Source organism: Vipera berus (genome assembly GCF_964194415.1).
Source record: "Vipera berus genome assembly, chromosome: 2".
In the NCBI taxonomy this organism is placed as follows: domain Eukaryota; kingdom Metazoa; phylum Chordata; class Lepidosauria; order Squamata; family Viperidae; genus Vipera; species Vipera berus.
Window position 1 is genome coordinate 169,689,878 of NC_138203.1, and position 23,441 is coordinate 169,713,318.

At 40.3% G+C, this 23,441-nt stretch overlaps 1 protein-coding gene across 2 annotated transcripts in view; it reads left to right on the forward strand.

Annotated features, from left to right (window-relative positions):
* The window catches only part of LLGL2 (LLGL scribble cell polarity complex component 2), a 78,288-nt gene that overhangs the window by 15,028 nt on the left and 39,819 nt on the right, over nucleotides 1-23,441 (forward strand). For both annotated transcript variants that reach the window (XM_081317670.1, XM_081317671.1), the window contains exons 2-6: nucleotides 1,853-1,956; nucleotides 11,534-11,631; nucleotides 12,995-13,076; nucleotides 21,847-21,965; nucleotides 22,642-22,800. In XM_081317670.1, coding sequence (XP_081173796.1) covers nucleotides 1,882-1,956; nucleotides 11,534-11,631; nucleotides 12,995-13,076; nucleotides 21,847-21,965; nucleotides 22,642-22,800 — 533 coding nt within the window. In that variant the 5' untranslated portion in view covers nucleotides 1,853-1,881. The remainder of the gene's footprint in view (nucleotides 1-1,852; nucleotides 1,957-11,533; nucleotides 11,632-12,994; nucleotides 13,077-21,846; nucleotides 21,966-22,641; nucleotides 22,801-23,441) is intronic.

Below are 23,441 nucleotides of genomic sequence, written 5' to 3' on the forward strand. Positions count from 1 at the left end.
CTGTGCTTTCGTAAAAATAGTTATTTGGAGTTGCATATCTTTTTATTTATTGTCTTCAACATCTCATTTAAGGAAACCTTGCTTTCTACTTGTTTCTCTTCAACAGTGGCTGCAATTCTAAAATATAATTTTAATAGAACTTTACTCCTTCCATTGGAACAGAATTTCACATAAGGTTTCTAGGCCAAGTATAAACAAATCATAGAGGGCTGTGGGTCCTCTTTGTCTATACAGCTTAAATTTGATATTCCTTTGCAAAAATAAATACCCATTATGATCCTGCCATCTTCAACTCGGTCAAGGCCATCTTCAGCATAATACCCATTAAAAGGATAAAAAATAATGGTGAAAAGATTCACATGCAATCTGGTTTCAGGCCTACGTTCTACATGTAAATTGTTTAGGTTGTATTGATATGACTTACACTGAGGAATAGATTAAAAAATGCATATATTCTGATGGGTCTTTCAGAGACTTGAATATGCTATTAACCATGATATCCTTTTAATTTACTTGATTGATATAACATTAGAAACGGTATTGTGGATTTTAGATCTATCTTTCTGTGAGAGCTTGCTCGACAGGTGGTGTTACAGGTTGTTGTACGATTTGTGGAATAGGTCTTGGCTATGTCAGCATTATCGGTATGTGCAATTCCAAAGTCAGTTGAGATATGTTATACAGTGTCACATTGTTTGCCATCCCTGAGATTAATTCAGTCCTAATCTCCACTCAGTTTACTTGGAGGATCACCTTTCTCCACTGGGACTTGCCTTTCACATATCAACTTATAAGGCAGGGGTGTCAAACTCAATTTCATTGAGGGCCGCATCAGCATTGCGGTTGCCCTCAGGGGGCCGGGTGGGTATGGCCAGGGTGGGCGTGGCTAGAGTGCCTATGGCCTACTGGGTGGGATGGCCAGCTCTACATCGTTCGCATCAAGGGTGCCTATGGGGGCCTGGGCAGGAGTGGGACAGATCTGAGGGTCTCTGGCAGAAGGAGGGTCTCTGGGCCAGGGCCAAGGCAGTGGGGGCCGTTCCCTCACTGTTTCCAGGATGGCTTTGCGGGCCGCATGAAACCACTTTGCGGGCCGGATCTGGCCCCCGGGCCTTAAGGCCTAATTTGAGGGGCCTTTGTGAGACCAGCCCGTTTGATTGGTATCCAATAGATTGCTTTGTTCTAATATTTCCGAAGTAATAGTTGATCTTTTAAGTTGGAGCTGAACAATTTTTAAAGCTAGTCTCCTGGTAAAGAGAACCAGTTAACAGAATGGTATTTGTTATAGTCTTATGGCAGCATATTTGATATGGTACATAGCTAGGCCTTTTAAAATGAGGTGGTGTATATGTGTATGTGGGTGTATGGACCAATGCCCACAATTAATTTCTCCCATATTCAATAAATCTGAATTTGCTGTGACGGGAGATACTAGTACTAATTACCCATTCTGGGACATTGAAGACCTTTTAAATAACCTGCTGGTCCTAACCTCTGATGTGTAGTGTAATCTCTTTTTTACTAGTTTAAAGAGGCAAGATACCTGGTTTCATTGTGTGGAATTCTTAGTAGTCCCTAAGCTTGGCTGTTTGCTTGCAGACAATTTGGTAACAACATCAATACTAAGAATCAGTTTTGCTACCTACACTCCCTCAAGCTGATGATGTTACCTATTTGGATGTTGAAAAGTCTGCAAGCAAACAAGCTCAGAGAGCATCAAGAACTCCACAGTTCAGCCCTGAACTGCAGATATTCTCTTCTGCAATATTGGAATTTTCACTTTTATTTCTATCTAAGCCCATTTTATGTAGCTGATATCCAAGTGTCTTTAAAGATATTTTTACCTTCTCTACAGCTTTTGGTGCCTCGTGATTAAAGAGGAAAATGAGAAGATTTTTGAGGCCTGGACATGATACCGTAAGAGAGAGGCTCAAGCGTGACCTCTTTCAGTTTAACAAGGTATGTTGCGGAGCTCGAATAAGATCTAAGAGGAAACAAGTACAGAACCTTTCCACATTTCATGTTTCATTGCTGATTCAGATGGGACTCTTTAACCCTATGACTCTTCCAAATGCAGTGTGCCCATAATCATACTTGATTTTTGGCATAGCTTAGAACATAGCATGAAATACAAAAGTGTCTGATAAAACCTCCCAGAGTTGTTGGGAGTTGGTGGTATAAAATTTAATCAATCTTCACCTTGTACTGGACCTATGCTACTATTGAGACAATAGATTTTTTTGATATTTTCATGTCTTAAACTTGCAGATGGTTTCCTGAATTCCAGATGGCCATTTAGAACTCATACTTTTCAGTTATAATTTTTAAGACACAAAGTCTTTTTCTCCGGCAATATGTTCCCTCTGTGGAAGCACATGGCAGCTATTGTGGTTTGGATATAGTACTGTTTTTAAATAAGCAAAGGGCAGCATGCAATTCATAGGCTTGTATGTACCCTTTTAGTGTGAGTAGGAGTGTTAAATTTTATTTTTAAAAATGAAAGCAGTTGGTATGATTATTTAGTAAAAAATCTGAAAAGCTAATACTGATATGGCTATTAAAGTAACTCTACACCAGGGGTGTTAAACTCAATTTCATTGAGGGCCGCATCAGCATTGCGGTTGCCCTCAGGGGGCCGGGTGGGTATGGCCAGGGTGGGCGTGGCCTACTGGGTGGGCGTGGCTAGAGTGCGTATGGCCTACTGGATGGGCATGGCCAGCTCTACATCGTTCGCATCAAAGGTGCCTATGGGGGCCTGGGCAGGAGTGGGACAGATCTGAGGGTCTCTGGCAGGAGGAGGGTTTCTGGGCCAGGGCCAAGGCAGCGGAGGCCGTTCCCTCACTGTTTCCAGGATGGCTTCGTGGGCCTTATGAAACCACTTCATGGGCCGGATCCGGCCCCCGGGCCTTGTGTTTGACATGTCTGCTCTAAATAGATTTCTGTTAACTGAAAATAAGTTTCTCTACCTTCTGAAACCTGCTTTGAATTCAACATCACAAACAGTGCAGTAAACAACAGGTAGTCCTTTAACAACCATTCAAAGGTACGATGGCATAAAAAAAATAGCTTTATGACTAATCTTCACATTTGTGACCATCTCAGCATCCCACAGTCATGTGGTCACTATCACTTTGCAAGTGATGCTGCTTATGACCATTGCAGTGTTCCACAGTCAGATGCTCATCACCATTACAGTGCAAGACAAGTAGAATTTAAAATAGGGAAGTAAGATTGCAAGTTGGGTTCATGTGATGTTTCACGTTGTGACCATAGCATTTAGCAATAGGGTTGCTGGTCCCAGTTGTGGTGGCTAAAAAGAGTGGTGCAGTGGTTTGAATGAAGTATTGCAGACTAATTCTGCCGACTGCCAGGAGTTCAATTCTGAGCAGCTCAAGGTTGAACTTAGCCTCCCATCTTTCTGAGGTCAGTAAAATGAGGATCCAGATTATTGGGGTGTAATGTATGCTGACTCTGTAAACCGCTTAGAGAGGGCTGTAAAGCACTGTAAAGCGGTATATAAGTCTAAGTGCTATTGCTAAGAGGTGGTTAACTGTATCTGGAAGAAGTAAAAGGTGGAGTGTTTTTGTGGTGTTTACATATTCTACTGGTGCTTAATTTTTGTGTAAATCTGTAAAAATGTCACTTTCTCTGACTTAACAGTCATGAAAAAGAGAGCAGATATATAGCAACTGAGGGAAAAGAAATATGACTTGATTTACAATACTGAATTATGGCCAGTCTTGCATGGAAACCTTAAGATAGGTTAGCACACCTCTTACAAATACTGAGAGGCACTGGGATAGCTTCAGTGTTTTACTTCCCCAGATTTTTGTAACTAAGCAGTGCTACTCAAAAATCAGTTGTAGAAAGCTGAAGTAATTCGTGATTGTATTCCCTCCCCTGCTGGTCTCCAGAGAGACTTTCTCTCATTCCTACTCAGAGGACAGTCAGCTGTTTAATAGGGAAAATGGATTGTAATCCACACCATGCAGAGAGCAACACAGAGCTTATGTTCTGGCCTTGTCATTATTTTACTTTAGGAATGATAAATTAAGGCATTTAATTGCCATACTTCTTCATAGTGAACTGGAGAACTGCAGATTCAGTTGTTCATGCATGGAATTCCATGTTAAAGATAAGCCACCAAAATGATTTCATTTGAAAATATAATTTTGATATTCAGATTCAGATAACCAGATTCTCATTTTGCAGTTGGTTTACACACTTAGGTTTCATTTACTAAATATAAACTGGAGCGCAGGAAGTATCCATCCTTGACCCTTCTCTCTCTCTTAAATCATGAAAGGTAGTATTTTTAACTTACATGTTTAGCCTCTGATTGGTGTGATTTGTGGTGAATTGGCCCAGGGTAGAAAAAAAAATGCCTGCTATATAAATTTCACAAAGCAATCAGATTTATTGATGTGATAATTTATTTTAAAACATTAAATTGTACTCAACCCAGGAAATCTTTCTTTAATAATGTCCATGAAATAAAGAATCATTCGAAATACGGCTACATTCTGGAAGGTTCTTTTAAAGTTAAGGTTAAAATTTTGCAGTATTGAACTCAACTGCATTGTTAAATACTTATTAATCTACTGTATATCATCACATAATTCCTAATCACATAATGTTGGAGCCCAACAGTTCCACTGCTACGTGAGATAGTTTTTCAAGTGAGTTTCGTTGCATTTTACACCCTTTCTTGCCATAGTTTTAAGTGAATTACTGCAGTTGTTAAGTTAGTAGCGTGGTTGTAAAGTGAATCTACTTCTTCATTGACTTTGCTTGTCAGAAGTTCACAAAAGATGATCACATGACCCCAGGACACTTAACTGCCATAAATATGAGCCAGTTGCCAAGCATCCAGATTTTGATCACGTGACCACATAGGGATGCTGCAACGGTCATCAGTCTGAAAAACAGTCAATAAGTCACTTTTTCAGTGCTGTTGTAACTTCAAATGGTTGTAACCATTCACTAAACCAAGGGTAGGCAACCTTGGCTCTTTTATGACTCGTGGACTTCAATTTGCAGAATTCCTGAGCCAGCCATGCTGGCTCAGGAATTCTGGGAGTTGAAGTCCACGAGTCATAAAAGAGCCAAGGTTGCCTACCCCTGCACTAAACGAATGGTTGTAAGTTGAGGGCTATCTGTACAGGCATAGTATAGATTTTGTCCTACACTAGAATAGGGAGCTTAGAACCAAATCTCAGGTAGCCTGAATCCCATTTTTATGGTCTTCAAAAACCTCAAGATTGCACCATTGACATTGGATACCAAAATACTGATTTTGAGCAGCATGATTTGTGCAATTTTAGGTGAGCTATTCTCTCCACAAGGTTTGTCATGCCTATTTTACGTGGAAACTCTTCTTAGCTGCACATTACTTTGATTGCATTTTAAGAGCCATAAAAAGATTGCCTGCTGTATTTTATATGGCGCAATGGTGCATGGAAAGCCTTAGAATGTTTAAATGTGCAGTAGAAATGTAGCTACTAAATTAACACATTGCTTATTCACTAGATAACCACAATGAAACAATGAATTTATTGATGTATCTGGTTATTTATTTACTTGCAACATTTATATGGCCAGCCATCTCAAAACAGTTTAACTCTGGGCAGTGAGGAAAAAAAAGAAAAGAAAAGAAAAGCAAACCTGTCATTAAAACCAAATAATATCCATCTCCATCATCATGTGATCAAAATTTAGATGCCTGGCAATTGACTTATGATGATTGCGTGTCCTAGGGTCATGGGATCATCTTTTGCAATCTCTGACAAGCAAATTCAATGGGGAAGCCAGATTCATTTAACAACTATGTTACTAACTTAACTTCAGTGATTCACTTAACTGTTGCACAAAAGGTCCTAAAATGAGGAAAAATCACTTAACAAATGTCTCATTTAGCAACACAAATTTTGGATTCAATTGAGGACTACCTGTACTTATTTATCCGATTTCTATAGCTGCCCACCTCAGCAAATCACTCTGGGTGGCTCCATTTAGCATTAATTTTGTGAACACTTTGATAGCTTCTTCATCCATTCATTCTCTTCTTGATTTACTTTAAATAACACATCTTAAAAGTGGCTAAATATCAATTCTTTTTTTAAAAGAAACCTTGCTAAAATGTCACATTTTCCAAGGACTTCTGCAAGTCCATTTTTTATTTCTAGAGGCCGTGCAGCATCCCAATTTTTATTTCGAACTGCTTCAGTTACATATTACACTTAGCTGCAAACATATAATGCCTACAGCTCAGTCTTTGCTTTAAAGATTACCCAAAGCAAACCAGCTTTTCGAGTCTTTCTCCTTGGTGTTGTGAGTATTGTGCTTTTGGCAAATAAATAAACAAAATCCCAAAGCTACTGGGAATATTCAACTTGGGATTTCTATTTGCCTGGAAAACTGGGTGTAAACCATAGATATCGTTTGTATTTTCAGTATGTAAAATTCAAATATCAGTATTCTTAATCTAAAAGAAAATGTTTTCCTCCCTGAAAAGCTGCATCATAAAGAGTATTAGAGGAGTGAGTTTCAAGTACATAAACAAGGTTGCACTGTGGGATGGGGTGGAGAGAGAATCCACTGAATGATTCCCCAAAAGCTGCAGGCACACCCTACGGCAGCTCTCCCTAATTAGTTTTCACTCAAGCTTTTAAGGATATGTAAAACATTTTAGAGTTTGAAGAATATTGGTCTGGTTAGTGTAGAAGCGTTGAACACTTGAAATAGTCCTCCCTCTCCCAAACTCAAAAAGAGACCCCTTTTCAAATTCAACCTGGAGCTGTTTTATTACACAATACTTCCAGTATAGTCAGAACGGTGAACTTCAAACTTTGAGCAACTGAGCTTTCAGCCTCAAACTATTACAAATCCAGATATTTGGGGTATCTCTAGCTTCATTAAAACATTTTCCTTCTTGAAATAATCTAATCCAGAGGTCCCCAATCTTTTTGGGCACCAGGGTCCGGTTAGGTGGAGAAAAGATTTTCCATGGATCGGAGGGTGCGTGGTTTTGTGTGCTACCTGCATCCCGTGGGTGGGGCTTTCCTGATCTAATCTGTCTCGAAACGAAAGTGAAGCAAATGTAAGACTATAACAACAATTGAGTTCTGTTTGAATTGTTTTAAGTCTTTCCAGAGTAATATAAAACATTTTTTAAACAAGTGCTGTCTTTTGAATTTGACTGTTAGTTTGTTTTTTTTAAATAGATTCTGTCTCATAGCTTGTTTATTTTGAGTGTTTTTCCTCATTTTGCTGCTCTTGAATTTTTCCTTCTTGTATGCATGTCCACATTATGGTCAGACATATCTTTAAAAGAATGGAACATTGATCTGTTCACTCAGGCATTCCCCCCAGGCAAGGCCAAAAGCAGATACGCAACTGAAAGGGATTATCCTGTTAGTATGGTGTATCTGTGGTGTTGTTGCAGCATGTGGTCCGAGGGAGGGAGGCTGCATTTCTCTCCTAACCAGAGGGTGCCTTGTTCATGTATAAGTACATGTTTCCCAGCAACATAAGCAGCTGTCACTTGGGGATACTAAGAACACCTGTGGTTCTATCTTACAAAAATTCTCAGTCCAATGAGTAGCACAGTGTTAAATTTAATTCCCTCTTCTTGGTATGGCATGTTGTAAAATTCTGCAGGGCCAGACATGTCCTCAATTGTGAAGTTAGCTAATCAGCCAAGTTCAGCTGCCAGACGGGCTGGTTTCACCTGTGTTTTACCTACCTGGAAGCAATCCACTTGGTTCATACCTGAGTAGGGTTCTTTAAGCTGGTAGGTCTTCCAGCCTGCTTTGTTCACTGGGGGTAAACACAGGCTTGTGTGGTGGCAGAGCAGTTGCCAAGATTTGATCTGCTGTATGTCTAAGGGCAGATTCAGAAAGCAGCTTGTTTCTCTCAGGGTTATAAAATGATAGTGTCACTTTTGACTGAAACTTGGGAGAAAATCCTTTCACTTGTCTGAAAGTTGGCCCCTCCCATGACAAACAACCCAATATGGAGTTCCATGTTCTGAGAATAAAATATACTTTCCCTAAATAAAAGCCAACTTGATGGCTCGTAATCAGTCAGCAAAACTGAGTTGGCTTCTTTCTGTGTGTATGTTTGTTTGCTCTCCACTACGGTTTCATTGTTCTCTTTCCTTCCACACCCACTCCAGGTGTAGCTGCTTCTGTCCCCTACTGGTACTGTACTTTATGTTCTAAGGTGCAACTGTCTTAGTTTTGTTTTGTTGTTTTTTTACAAAATCTGAATATTTTTGCTTTTATGCCCAAATAAATTTCATTTATCAGTGGCCATGTTGGTTGTGCTACAAAGAGTTGGAATGCTATGAAATGTAGCTAATTGTGATTAAACTGAAAGCAAAGCACTATAAATAAAGATATTCTTTCCTACACAGCTAAGTATACTTTCCTGAGGGTTGGGTGGGCTCTCAAACAACGTGTGTTGCTCAGGCTGGTAAAATCAGTGGAAATAAAATCTCTTGAAAGGTTTCCACTTGTGTAGTAGGCCAGGGGTCCCCAACCCCTGGGCCACGGCCCATTGCCAGGCCGTGGCCTATTCGGAATTGGGCCACACGAGTGGCTGGCTGGAGCAAGCGTGTATGCGCAACTCAACTTGCATGAGGAGTGGGCTGGTGGGTACTCTTTCATGTGTGCCCCGGCCCACCAGTTGCGCAAGTCGAGTGTGTATGTGCATCGGGTGGCAGCTTGCACAAGGGCTGTGTGTGCATGCACGCATGAGCGCCGATCCAGTTCACATGGCCCAATTCCCATCTCCAGCCAGGCCACCAAGCCACAAAGGTTGGGGACCACTGTAATACGCTATGTGGACTCAACACATTAACATGTTTTTTTCTTAAATATGGGGCTTAAAATAGGTGTACTTGCAGATAATAAATGCTATGTCCATTGAATTCATAGTAGCCGAGTGTATTGGAACAAGATGCTTTGATAAAACTCATAAGCTTATTTGCTTTAGTTATGTAATCAATGTTCATAAAATAAAAGTTTATCAGTTTTCAGCCAGGGATGATTTATTAAACAGAATACAAAAAGATGAAGAGAGACAGAGAATACAAAGGTGACCTGTGTTTTCTAATGTTCTGTACCTCTGTTTGCAATGTATAATCAGGATTAAGGTGCTGCTGCTTTCAGTGTATATGTAGCTTATTAGTGCTCCATCTTATAAGGAAACGTAAGAAAAGTGATTTTTCATTTCTGCCATTCTATGCAATCGGCATAGCTAAGTGCGAGTTCAAACTATGAGTGTTCTTTCCAACAAGCAACCTCTCAGTTAAGGATAAGGACATCCTGGAAGTTTTCCAAATCAAACTTTAAAAAAACCCACCAAAAACATGCAAACTGAATGTTTTAATTTAAATCCAGATTTTCTATCAGCAACCTAGAACTAAGGAGAAATTTCCTGACAGAACAATTAACCAGTGGAACAACCTGCCTCCAGAAGCAGTGAATGCTCCGACACTGGAAGTTTTTAAGAAGAGACTGGACAGACATTTGTCTGAAATGGTATAGAGCAGGAGTGTCAAACTGTTGGCCCGCATCATGCCGAAACTGCGCCCCCCCATTGCTGGGAATGGAAAAAAAGTTGCGATACGTCATGACATGTCACGTGACGTTGCGAGTTTGGCACCACTGGTATCAGGTTTCCTGCCTAAGCAAGGGCTTGGACTAAAAGACCTCCAAGGTCTCTTCCAACATTATTGTTGTTGTTGTTATTATGAGACATTGCATAAAAGTGTCACGGTGCCCATGCTGCCTTTGTTTTACAACTGCTGCATTCATTTAATGCCCGCCACAGAAAATATAATAAAATTGGGTCGGCCACATGACTGATCTGTTTTATAACCGTTATGACTTACACCCATAATCGGCAGGCTCCATTATGGTCATAATTCAAGGACTACCTGTAGGGATCTTGGAGAGACACTTTGGTATTTGTACATATACAGGTCTTTTGTCTGCCGCTTTTCAGACAGCCAATTATTGCAAGTAATTCTTGAAGGATTCTGTCATGATAAGACAACTTGGCTTTCTTTTGTACCCCATATATCCTGTTTGGAAAACCCCCCTGAAATGATACCCAGTGGTGTTTCAGCTAAGCTGGAAACCTCTTCCACCTGCAGATATTAATTCTGTATACATAGACTTAAGGGATTGGATCCATGATACGTGTCACCAGAGAATAGTTTTATTCTGCACAATCCTAGTTACATTCATATTTTGGAAGAATTAAGTTTAGATAATGCTGATCATGCTGTAGTTTTAGGTTTTTATCAAATCAGAAATGTGACTGATTTGAAGCTGAACTTCATAAATTTTGTCAGTTGTGTCATATTTCTGGCATTAAGAATAAAAAAAGACACAATTGTCTCCTTCAAAGATTATCTGCTGAGCCCATCTATTTATGCCTTACACTAATCATTACAGTAAATAAATAGTTCCGGAGTTTGTATATTTCCCAGATTGTTAATGTTGATGACTCTGTCAACCAGACATCGTTACTTGAGCAGTTTCATAGTACAGAAATATGTTCCCAAAAGTTCTTACCATCTTGGCCATAATGGGGCTTGATTCAAACCCTTATTCTAAAAATCTTTCACCACAGTTTGTGTATTTGCTCCTAAGTAGAGGGCTGCCAATGGATGGAAGAAAGATCAGATGACATTTTCAACATTGCAAACGGCAAAACCTCTCTCTTCCCTTAACATATACATCTATGTCTGAAGAATCACTGATTCTTGTAAATGTGAAAGAAAAAGTATGTTTTACATGTTTGTGCATATCCAGTTATTTTTTTATTACAAACTCTGGCTGGTAAATCATGCTTGATAGCATAGATGTTCTGTTAATACAATCCTTTTGGCTTATGGGTAGGGTAAACTGGATTAGAGCAATGTTCAAACCAGGTTATATGTTTTCCTACATATTTTGTTTGCCTGCTTTGCTTCTGAAATTGCTTTGCTTGTACTTTGGAATGCTGTTTTTAAGATTAATGATACCTATATGGTCCAAAGGTCTAGCTATATAAGGCCATAGGATGCATGTTTTTGTGGTCTGATATATTTACAGAGTAAAGGCAGTGCTGTGGAGGATTGCTAGGTCTCCACTGTAGAAAATCCTATAGCACATAGAAAATAATTTGTTAAAATTAACATTGACAAGCTAAATATGGAAATTCCGGAAATAAAGGTTCTGAAGAGTGATTTTACTCATGCCTCGTCTGGATGAATGCTACCAATATTTTATAGTAAAAGGATTTTAAACTGTATTTCTGAGCTATTATTCCAGAGGAAATTCTTCTATAATGTCTTTAAGAGTGATTAAGGCAGACCTCTGGTTTTGTAAGATTTGTCTGAAGAAGTGCTTTATTTCAATATTATATTGCTTGAGTCCGGATATTATGATGAAATTTGTTCTTATGTAGGTTCGCTTTTTGCATAGCTTTTTGTCTTCATGTATAATGTAGATTGCTGGTTCATCTTTTCCTTTTCCATCAGACGGTTGAACATGGTTTTCCTCATCAGCCAAGTGCCCTGGGCTACAGTGCTTCCTTCCACCTTATGGCTATTGGGACCCGGGCAGGAGCCCTCAAAATGTATCCTTTCAGCTGTTTATTTCTGCCTTTGAATCAGTTTTAGGGGAGAAAGTAGGTTAGTTGCACACTTAATAGATACAATGCTTTAGACTAGAATTCCCAAAGATGCTATGGAACCCAGAAATAGTACATATCTATAATTCCTTAAAGTAACTGTGCCTTTTCTAGGGACTGTGTATAAAGCATTTTTAAAAACTTTAATCAAAACACTGCACAACCCTCATTTTTAGTCTGTAGAAAGAACTTCATTCAAAAAATTCTGCACGTTATCTAAATGATTAGACTATAAAAATAATAGCTCAGTTAAGATATTTGGTCTTCCTAAATGCAGAAGAGATTTCCCGGTTCTGTTCACTCTTTCTGTTCCCTACCAGCAGGCGAGAGTGGATAGAATCAGAATTCAAATTGTACTTGCTGTTCTTGTTCTTCCTCATCATATAAAGTGTAATTGTGAACATGAATGGTACTAAGGTTATCGCTGTATTGCAGAATAATGGGTTGGGAGAGTAGGATGGAAAAATGCTAGCTTGCTTTAAGTCGGTTGTCTTTGAAATGGGGTTAAGACTTGAACCAGGATAACCTAATCACTTCAGAGTGAAGTCCTGGGAGCTCAGGTTGTGCCATGTTAAGCTAGTTTCTCTCATGGGGAATGGAAAGTGGCAGTTCTTGTTTGGAGATTGAAATTAAAAAAAAGACTGCTTTAAAATTGCTTCTCTTTCGTTTAGCCTCAATATCTAAAATACAATGCTTATCCCTGCGGCATGAACCCGGTTAAATATAGAAGAGTGGAGGAAATGGATGGCCAAGAATCTGAATGCTTTCCCACATAATTGTCATTTTAATTGGCTCCTCATTTGGAAATTGTTTGTATGATTGGATCGTCTGCATAGCTGGCTTTGTGGATTGAAACAGGACCCTCCTTGGGAATAAACAGGTGTCAGTCATTCCATCCTGCTCAATTCTTTAAAAAAAGGTGCATATGTGATCAAGCCCGTCAAAAACATGACTCTTAAAAACCTGTTAGAAAGTATCAGGAAAGGCTTTGGAAAAACCCTTTTCCATTTTAGTGTATTTGTTAGGTTTATAAGTCATCTTTCCTTCAGCGCTCAGGGTACTTTACTCCAGGATCTCATGTAAATCAAGGAGTAAATTGCTATACTTCTGCTTTCTTCTCTTCAGATTAATGGAAATAGTCCTCAGCTCAAACATATAAAAATGTTATTAGAAGAAGTGTAATCAACCTAATTCTAGATACAACACAAAAAAGAATGACCGTTGTCCTAAAATATAACTAATTTTTCATGCAAGATGTCAGTTGTAATATATGTCTACTTCAGCGCTATTGACCTCAATGGCAGTTCAGTTATGGTGCTCCAGGAGTGGAATTCATGGGCTTACATGAAGAGACCAACACCGTCATGCAGATACATTTCATTCCTGAACAGGTGAGTAAAACTGATGCAACCAAATCTGACTTCCTTGGAGATAATAATGCAAGTACTCAGTATTAAAATGAAAGTGTTTTTAATGTGACTTGCTACATAGCACTGATGTAGCTGGTAACTCAGTATGATTCCTGGAGTATTTATGAACTGATGTTCATTTTATTCCGAGCTCCCCAATCCTATATATTTAAAGGAAGACTTTGATTTTGGATCTCAGCTCCAGCAGAACCTGTCAGAGGGAGGATTCCAGCTTTGTTGTCATCTTCCTTGACGTTTTGTTGCCATCTTCCTGACAGACCCAACACTGCTTGATGCAGTTACTGGGAGGAAGGCTTTGAGAAACATGAACTGTCCTGTCTCCTGTTCATTCCATTTAGATGTCCTGAAGATGATTCAGACTCCTGTCCTTATCAATTGAATTAATAAATAAAACTAAGTTATGATAACACCGAATGAATAGACTTATGTCCAGTCCTCGAAGTTCTGGCCGTTGTAGTGTCTGTGTGGTCACGTGAACAGAATTCAGGCCCACCCAGAGTTATTTTATTTTATTTTATTTTATTTTATTTATTTTATTTTATTTTATTTTATTTTATTTTATTTTATTTTATTTATTTTATTATTTTATTTTATTTTATTTTATTTTATTTTATTTTATTTTATTTATTATTTTATTTTATTTATTTTATTTTATTATTTTATTATATTATATTATTTTATTTTATTTTATTATTTTATTATTTTATTTTATTTATTTAAATCCCATTTATATCCCGCCCTTCTCCGAAGACTCAGGGCGGCTTACAATCTAAGCACAAATCAAATGTGCTTATTGTATATGCCTGCTTATTAGGGCTTTCGCCCCCCCCCCCAAGCGGCATTATTACAAAGTCAGCTTATTGCCCCCAACAATCTGGGTCCTCATTTTACCTACCTCGGAAGGATGGAAGGCTGAGTCAACCTTGAGCCTGGTGGGATGCGAACCTGCAATAATTGCAGGCAGCTGGTGTTACTTAAGGAGGCATTAACCCACTGCTCCACCAAGGCTCTTGTGGACCCTGTTATGGCTGTCTGGTCACCCATTGCCACCAGCTGTCCTGGTCTAGACCCGTTGCAATGCACACCAGTATTCCACCAGTTGTGATCTTCCTTCACACCACTTTCTTTCACATTGGTGCAGTTGGGCCTTTCTCTTTTGCCCCATGCAGGGTTGCCCCATGCCAGTCAGTCTCTCCCTTCATATTCCACCCAGGACTTGTTTTTCCTAAAGAAGTCTGGTGCATGAAAGAAGTCCCCAGCTTCCGGGTCCTTTTATGCCAATGCAGTCAGCCCTACTTTCATATGTCTGGTTTTTTTTGTGAAAGAAGACCCTGGGTGGGGCAGAATGGAGGCCCTGGAAGGGATGTGAGAGAAACTCTGCACCAGTCTGAAAGAAGACCCAGGCCAGTATTGTACTGGTGAGTGCTGTGGCATCAGGGCTGAGTGGCAGGGGCAGTTAGAAGTGGGTCAGCAGGCAGCCAAAAGGGCAGAATGGAGTGGGAAGAGAGGCACGTGGGTGGAGTTCAAGAGGAGACAGAGCAGGCAGTCCCTTACCTTATCAAGGCTTGGGGCTGGGAGGGACCAGGGCGTGAATGGTTTGGATCAGGGTGGGTCCTCACTTAACAATTTGTGGGAGTCAGTTAATGACAGCAATGAGGACTGCCATGATTACCTTTGTTAAGCAATATTAACCAAGGACTATCTGTATATCAAAAGGGACGCGGTGGCTCAGTGGGTTAGGACGCTGAGCTTGTCGATCAGAAGATCGGAAGTTTGGCGGGTCAAATCCCGAGTGCCACGTAGCAGAGTGAGCACCTGTTACTCATCCCAGCTTCTGCCAACCTAGCAGTTCGAAAGCACGTAAAAATGCAAGTAGAAAAATAGGGACCACTACGGTGGGAAGGCAACAGCGTTCCGTGCGCCTTTGGCGTCTAGTCATGCCGGCCACATGACCACGGAAATGTCCTTGGACAAGCGCTGGCTCTTCGGCTTTGAAATGGAGATGAGCACCGGCCCCTATAGTTGGAAACTACTAGCACGCATGTGCGGGGGAACCTTTACCTTTATCTGTATATCAGACGTATGATTAGACAAAGAAGAGCACAGCCCTCTTATTTTCCCTATGGGACCCCCCTCTGGATTGGGGCTATGTGTTTGTGGGAGAAGGAAATGACGTAAACAGTTTTCCCCAATAACTTGCAGCCTGAAATGTCCTGCAGGATTTTTTTTATTAAAAAAGCAACTATTAGCACTAATATGAAGGTTATCTCTTTTTTAACCTTTGTGTTTGGAGAATAGCAGATTGGAAGGCAAGAGCTAAACATTTAAAAAGGCTAAATACCAGGGCTATGCACTGATCTGAATTCAAAGGGTGATTCAGAATGTGCATGGCTGCACATGTACTCACCTAGGAATACAAAAAGAAAGCAAAGAGCTCTATATTTAATATATCATGTAATTTCCTTCAACATTTTCATATTAAGAAAAAGATCCTGCATTTTGCAGTACTTTTTTTATATTCCATTTGTATATTCCAGTGGTGGCGAACCTCTGGCACGCATGCCAGAGGTGGCACTCAGAGCCCTCTCTGTGGGCACGCACGCCTTCGCCCAGACAGAGGGATGTGGGCCCGGGCTGCTCCCCTCCCCCTCTCCATGCATGCAGAGTCCGGGAACAGCTGTGAGAGCTAGGCAGGAAGAAAGGAACCTATAAAAGGAGCAGGTTTTGGCAGAAGAGTGAGTGAGCAGCCTTTGGAAGCGATGGTGGGCAGCAAGCGAGCGAGCACATGGCCTTTGAAAGTGACCAGTGGTGGGTTTCAAATAATTTTAACAACCAGTTCACCCAGCTGCCCCACCCACCAGAGAACCCCTGGAACTCCCCCAATCCTCCCTAGCCCCCACCACAAGCAACATCGAGGTGGCCACACTCACCTTGGCCACACCCACCCAGTCTGCTGTGACCACTGCAGCCACGCCCACCCAGTGGGCCACGCCCATCCAGCCCCTGGAGATTAAGTGAGTTTTGGCTGCAGTTTGGGCACTCGGTCTCTAAAAGGTTCGCCATCACTGGTATATTCCATTCAATCAGGAAATAGCTATAGGAAAACTGGTATGCTCTGCTGAGTGTCAGTTTGGTGTTCAGTATATTTAATTTTAAATCTAAATAGTGATTATTTTATTTTATTTTTTATTTTAATTCCATTTATATCCCGCCCTTCTCCGAAGATTCAGGGCGGCTTACAAGCTTAGCAGTAGCCTTCATTCTATGTATATGCCTGCTTATTAGGGCTTTCACACACACCCCAAGCAGCATTATTTTTGTTGTTGTTGTTAGCTGCGAAGTCGTGTCCGACCCATCGCGACCCTATGGACAACATTCCTCCAGGCCTTCCTGTCCTCTACCATCTTCTGGAGTCCATTTAAGCTCACGCCTACTGCTTCAGTGACTCCATCCAGCCACCTCATTCTCTGTCGTCCCCTTCTTCTATTGCCCTCGATCTTTCCCAGCATTAGGCTCTTCTCCAGTGAGTCCTTCCTTCTCATTAGGTGGCCAAAGTACTTGAGTTTTAGCTTCAGGATCTGGCCTTCTAAAGAGCAGTCAGGATTGATCTCCTCTAGGACTGACCGGTTTGATCGCCTTGCGGTCCAAGGGACTCGCAGGAGTCTTCTCCAGCACCACAGTTCAAAGGCCTCAATTCTTTGGCGCTCAGCCTTTCTTATGGTCCAACTTTCACTGCCATACATTGCAACTGGGAAGACCATAGCCTTGACTATACACACTTTTGTTGACAGGGTGATGTCTCTGTTTTTTAGTGTGCTGTCTAGATTTGCCATGGCTTTCCTCCCCAGGAGCAAGCGTCTTTTAATTTCTTGGCTACAGTCCCCATCTGCAGTGATCTTGGAGCCCAGGAAAATAAAATCTGTCACTACCTCCATTTCTTCCCCATCTATTTGCCAGGAATTGAGAGGGCCAGATGCCATGATCTTGGTTTTCTTAATGTTAAGTTTCAACCCAAGTTTTGCACTCTCCTTCTTCACCCGCAACAAGAGGCTCTTTAGTTCTTCTTCACTTTCTGCCATTAGAGTGGTATCATCTGCGTATCTTAGGTTGTTGATATTTCTTCCGGCAATCTTAATTCCAGCTTTTGATTCATCTAGCCCTGCCTTTCTCATGATGTGCTCTGCATATAAGTTAAATAGGCAGGGCGACAGTATACAGCCTTGCCGGACTCCTTTCCCAATTTTGAACCAATCAGTGGTTCCGTGTCCAGTTCTCACTGTTGCTTCTTGGCCCGCATATAGGTTTCTCAAGAGACAAATAAGATGGTCTGGTACTCCCATCTCTTTAAGAACTTGCCACAGTTTGTTATGATCCACACAATCAAAGGCTTTAGCATAGTCAATGAAGCAGAAGTAGATGTTTTTCTGGAACTCCCTAGCTTTCTCCATGATCCAGCGTATGTTGGCAATTTGATCTCTAGTTCCTCTGCCTCTTCGAAATCCTGCCTGCACTTCTGGTAGTTCTCGATCCACATACTGCTGAAGTCTAGCTTGTAGGATTTTAAGCATGACTTTACTAGCATGAGAAATGAGTGCAATGGTGCGATAGTTTGAACATTCTTTGGCACTGCCTTTCTTTGGAATTGGAATGTAAACTGATCTTTTCCAATCCTGTGGCCATTGTTGAGTTTTCCAAATTTGCTGGCAAATTGAGTGTAGCACTTTTACTGCATTGTCTTTTAAGATTTTGAATAGCTCAGCTGGAATACTGTCACTTCCACTAGCTTTGTTGTTGCTCAGCTTTTCTAAGGCCCACTTCACTTCACATTCTAGGATGTCTGGCTCGAGGTCAGTGACCACCTCATTGTGATTATCAGGGACGTTAAGCTCATTCTTGTATAGTTCTTCTGTGTAATTTTGCCATCTCTTCTTAATCTCTTCTGCCTCTGTTAGGTCCCTGCCATTTTGGTCCTTTATCATGCCCATTTTTGCATTAAACGTTCCCTTCATTTCTCCAATTTTCTTGAAAAGATCTCTGGTCCTCCCTATTCTATTGTTTTCTTCTATTTCTTTGCACTGTTCATTTAAGAAGGCATTCTTATCTCTTCTAGCTATTCTCTGGAATTCTGCATTCAATTGGGTGTATCTTTCTTTTTCTCCCTTGCCTTTCGCTTCCCTCCTTTCCTCAGCTATTTGCAAAGCTTCCTCAGATAGCCATTTTGCTTTCTTGCATTTCTTTTTCTTTGGGATGGTTTTGGTTGCTACCTCTTGTACAATGTCGCGAACCTCTGTCCATAGTTCTTCAGGCACTCTGTCTATCAGATCTAATTCCTTAAATCTATTTGTCACCTCTACTGTATATTCAACAGGGATATGATTTAATTCATACCTGAGTGGCCTAGTGCTTTTCCCTACTTTCTTCAGTTTAAGCCTAAACTTTGCAAGGAGAAGCTCATGGTCTGAGCCACAGTCAGCTCCTGGTCTTGTTTTTACTGACTGTATAGAGCTTCTCCATCTTTGGCTGCAGAGCATATAGTCAATCTGATTTCTGTGTTGACCATCTGGTGATGTCCATGTGTAGAGCCGTCTCTTGTGTTGTTGGAAAAGAGTGTTTGCTATGACCATCGTATTCTCTTGACAGAATTCTATCAGCCTGTGCCCTGCTTCATTTTGCACTCCAAGGCCAAACTTGCCTGTTATTCCAGTTATCTTTTGGCTTCCTACTTTAGCATTCCAATCCCCCATGATGATAAGAACATCATTTTTTGGTGTTAGTTCTATAAGGTGCTGTAGTGCTTCATAGAACTGGTCAATTTCATCCTCTTCAGCACTGGTGGTTGGGGCATAGACTTGGACTACTGTGATATTGAATGGTTTGCCTTGGATTCGAACTGAGATCATTCTGTCATTTTGAGGATTGTATCCCAGTATTGCTTTTCCTACTCTTTTATTGACTATGAAGGCTACTCCATTTCTTCTGAAGGATTCTTGCCCACAGTAGTATACCTGATGGTCATCTGAATTAAATTCACCCATTCCTGTCCATTTTAGTTCGCTGATACCTAAGATGTCAATGTTCAGTCTTGTCATCTCTTGTTTGACCACGTCCAGTTTTCCTTGATTCATGGATCTTACATTCCAGGTTCCTATGGAGAAAAAATCTTTACAGCATCGGACTTTCCTTTCACCACCAGACACATCCACAGCTGAGCGTCCTTTCGGCTTTGGCCCAGTCGCTTCATTCTTTCTGGCGCTACTAGTACTAGCCCTCTGCTCTTCCCCAGTAGCATATTGGACGCCTTCCGACCTGAGGGGCTCATCTTCCAGCGTCATATCGTTTTGCCTTTTGGTACTGTCCATAGGGTTTTCATGGCAAAGATACTGGAGTGGGTTGCCATTTCCTCCTCCAGTGGATCACATTTTGTCAGAACTCTCTGCTATGACCTGTCCGTCTTGGGTGGCCCTGCACGGCATAGCTCATAGCTTCATTGAATTACGCAAGCCCCTTCGCCACGACAAGGCAGTAATCCATGAAGGGGAGCATTATTACAAAGTCAGCTTAATTGCCCCCAACAATCTGGGTCCTCATTTTACCTACCTCGGAAGGATGGAAGGCTGAGTCAACCTTGAGGGTTGGGCATTAACAAATAGACCAGAGCACACCACTTAAAAAAATTAACATATCCAAAGAATGCAGAAGTGAAAAAGGCAGATTTAAAAATGCTCACTTCAAAAAGGGTGTGTGTTTAATTCAGACATCAGGAATTCAGATTATCAGCTAGGTAAAATTTATCCCTGGAAGCAGGTAGCTCAGGTAACTTTGGGTTAACTGACCTTAAACACAGTTTGTCTTAAGTACTTGCTGTTGTGTAACACTATGAAAAGCCCAGAAATAGCTTGGACTGCTTAGGCTTGATGGACAGAATCTTAAGGCAATACAAGAAATGGAATATTATTGGAGTAGGTTTGACAACATCATGCAGGATAAAAGTTTATGGTTGGTGGTGGTTTGTTCTCCAAGCTTGTTGCTTAGTTTGGGAACATTTCATCACCAGGCTAGGTAACATCATCAGCGGAACCACCACAACCACCTACTACCCAAGTAAAAAATATTTTCCACATTTCTACAAGTTTATAATACCACGTTAATGAATTTATATTAAGGTGAAATAGATGAGGGAAGTGGCTTCCAAACACAGAAAGTAATACAAAAAAATACAGTTGGAGAAGGCAGAGTAGTTCTATTTTGCTGAACAAATATATGAACCAAAGAGGCACACTCTTAATAAGAACTAATAAATTCAGGTTCATTTGATTTATGTGATTGTACATAAGTCATTGTACATTACTCATTAGAACTGAAAGTAACTTCCTGTTCGGGCCATTTCTCTTCCAGCATGTTAGATATCAAGTGTGTCCCGAATGTCCAGAATATACGTATTCCCTATGTGAAAAGCAGTTAAATATGACTTTGTGATAACATTTAGTACTGTATAATACTTGTCAGTTGACTGCAAATGTACTGTATTGTAGATATTTTTTTTCTGGATAACCACTTTAGAATCAATGTTCTAAGTAGATACCATGTATCAAATCGGGTGAATGTTGGTAAGATTATTTATATTCTGAAATGCGCAAATGTGCAAATTGTTTGGTCTGCTTTGATATAGATTTTTTTCTTAAGGCCTTGTATGTTTTTTATTTATCTTTATTTTATTTATACACCAGTGTGAGCAATTTATAAGTTTTGTGATACATCTTTCAAAGTATTCCCTCCCTTTTTTTAATGGCAGCTCTTGGTACCCCCAAGATCAAACAGCTGGAATTCAACAACAAAGTGGATTTATTGATTTTTTTTTTCAAACTAAGAAGTAAAATTAGGGTGTTAAATATCCTGTCAGATTTTACTAGTAGCTGTATACACAAACATACCCTGTGGTCATGCAGTAGCATTTTAGGCACTTGGCAACCAGCTCACCTTTTATGTTTGTTTGCATCTTATGGTCACGTGACTATGATTTTCTACTTTTTTGCCAGTTTCCAGCATTTCTGGTTTTCAGCAAAAAAAAAAATTCTAGCAAAAATCCATTTTGAGTAAATTGATATGCTTAACATCCATAGCATTTGCTTAATGGCCATGGTGTTTGCTTAGCAATTGTGGGGGTTCGCTTAATGACTATGGCAAAAAAAATGTCATAAAATTGGGTCTGGCCACGTGATCTATTCAGCAACTCCAGGGATAACCATAATTCTTGGCTTAATTACAGTTGTAAGTCGAGGACTATCTGCATTCTGTTCAATGGCTATTTCACACATAGCACACCCCCACATAGCCATCCCCCTCCCCATCTCATGTGCCAATTCCTATGTTGTCCTGTCCCTTATGGCTTTTAGAGGCCAGTCTGGTTTTTTTATAGAATAGATCTTGTCTTAAAAGGGGTTCCTGTGCTTGGTATGTATAGTATATGTGCTGAAATAAGCTGTCAACTTCTATAAAATATGTGAGCATTTATCTGTTGTCCTGGTTGTTGCTCTTGGCTACTATCTTGGAATAGACTTCTAAAGTGGAGATTCTGTAACAAATCTGTTTGTATATAACTTTGTCCCATCCCAGATGGGAATTTTATTTCAGCTTAGTCATGGATTGTAGCTTAAAACAATAGCTCAGTTCTTGATGTGCTACTGCAGGTAATAAAGGTTGCTTTATCTCTGTTCCTCTTGATAATTTTCAGTGCCGCTTAGTGACCTTATTGGATGATAACAGCCTGCATTTATGGACCCTGAAACATTCCCATCATGGTACATCAGAGCTTCAGGAGGAAAGACATTTCACACTCCGTGGGCCTCCTGGGTAATTAGGATACCTCCAATCCTAGCACATCTGGACTGCTAAGAAAGTCAACATGCTTGACATACAGTAAATTCTTCACCATTGGTGTTTCAAGCAAATACAAACTTTAAAGGTTCTTTGCACTCTTAAGTAATCTGCTTTTTGTGGTATGGAGAATTGTGGTATGCTTCATCTTTTGTAAATCTAGTTTTCTTCTTGGCTTTATTTGAGGAAACTTAATTTGTTATTTCATCTGAACCAAAGGTCAACTGTGTTTCAGCAAGAGAATCAGAGGATGGTCCAGTGTCTGAACTTAGCCTAAATTACTGTAATTAAAACAATGGCAAAAGTTTAGTATAGATTTTAGGATAATGGTGAAGGAGGAAATATTAACAAGTATCAATAGATGCTAGTAAATCTAGCATTGTCAAGCAGAAGGGACTAAAATTCAGTTCTCGCAAGTTTATCTGTTCATAAACCACATAACATTTTCAGTTTCACAAATGTTTCTCTGCCACGAGATTCTGGAGTTAGAATATCAATGACTTGTCTTTGGTAGTCCTTTCTGAATTCTTCCAAATAGATTTTGGATCAATTTTTTTACTTCATATGGTACTACATGAATGTTGCCTGCAATATAAAGTTCATTCACCTGAATCTTAAAACATTTTTTTTCTTTGTTTTTCTCTGCCTCTAGTTCCCCTCCAAGTGCTACCCAAATAACAGCAATCCTGGCACATTCTTCTCAAGAACTTCTGTATCTTGGTACTGAAAGTGGTAATGTGTTTGTGGTAGAGCTTCCATCCTTCAGGGTGCTAGAAGACCAGACCATCAGTCCAGAAGAAGTATTACAAAGGTGATGTCAAACACTGAAATTGTTACCTATGACGTTTCTGAGATTTTGCCCTGTTTATAAATATAACCATAGATGGGTATAGACTCTACAAGTCTCGATCAACATACCAACCTGTCTGTCATACAAGATGTCTGGAAGTTAAGTCATAGCAACGGGACATCTTGTCAGTTCGAAACGTTTTGCTGCTTATCTAAGCTTCTTCAGTTTGAGCAAGTTGGTTAGTGGGATCCCATGTATGTCCTCCAGAGAGGTTTCATTTCTCACCTAATCTGGATAGGCTCCTTATGTGAGTAGGCAGAGAGTTGTTGGGATGCAAATGTTCCAAATCTCTGCTGAGAACTCCTTCTGAGAAAGGTGGCAGCAAGCCCTAAAGCCAGAGAAAGAGCAACATTTGGGGTGGCCTATGAAAATACAGAGTTTGTCCAGTCTTGAATAACCTAGGCAATTCACATGTTTCAAGGTTCAGCTTCCACAGCATAACCACTTAAAGATTTCTGTTGTGACCACACTGTTCAGATAGGTCAAGGTACCATTTTGTTTCCTTAAAGACACCCCATGAAAAAATAGACTGAATTGGATTACCTAAGTATGTTGCACTCAAGCAAAGCGTGAGCTTAGAAATAGAAGTGTTTCTCTGGAAC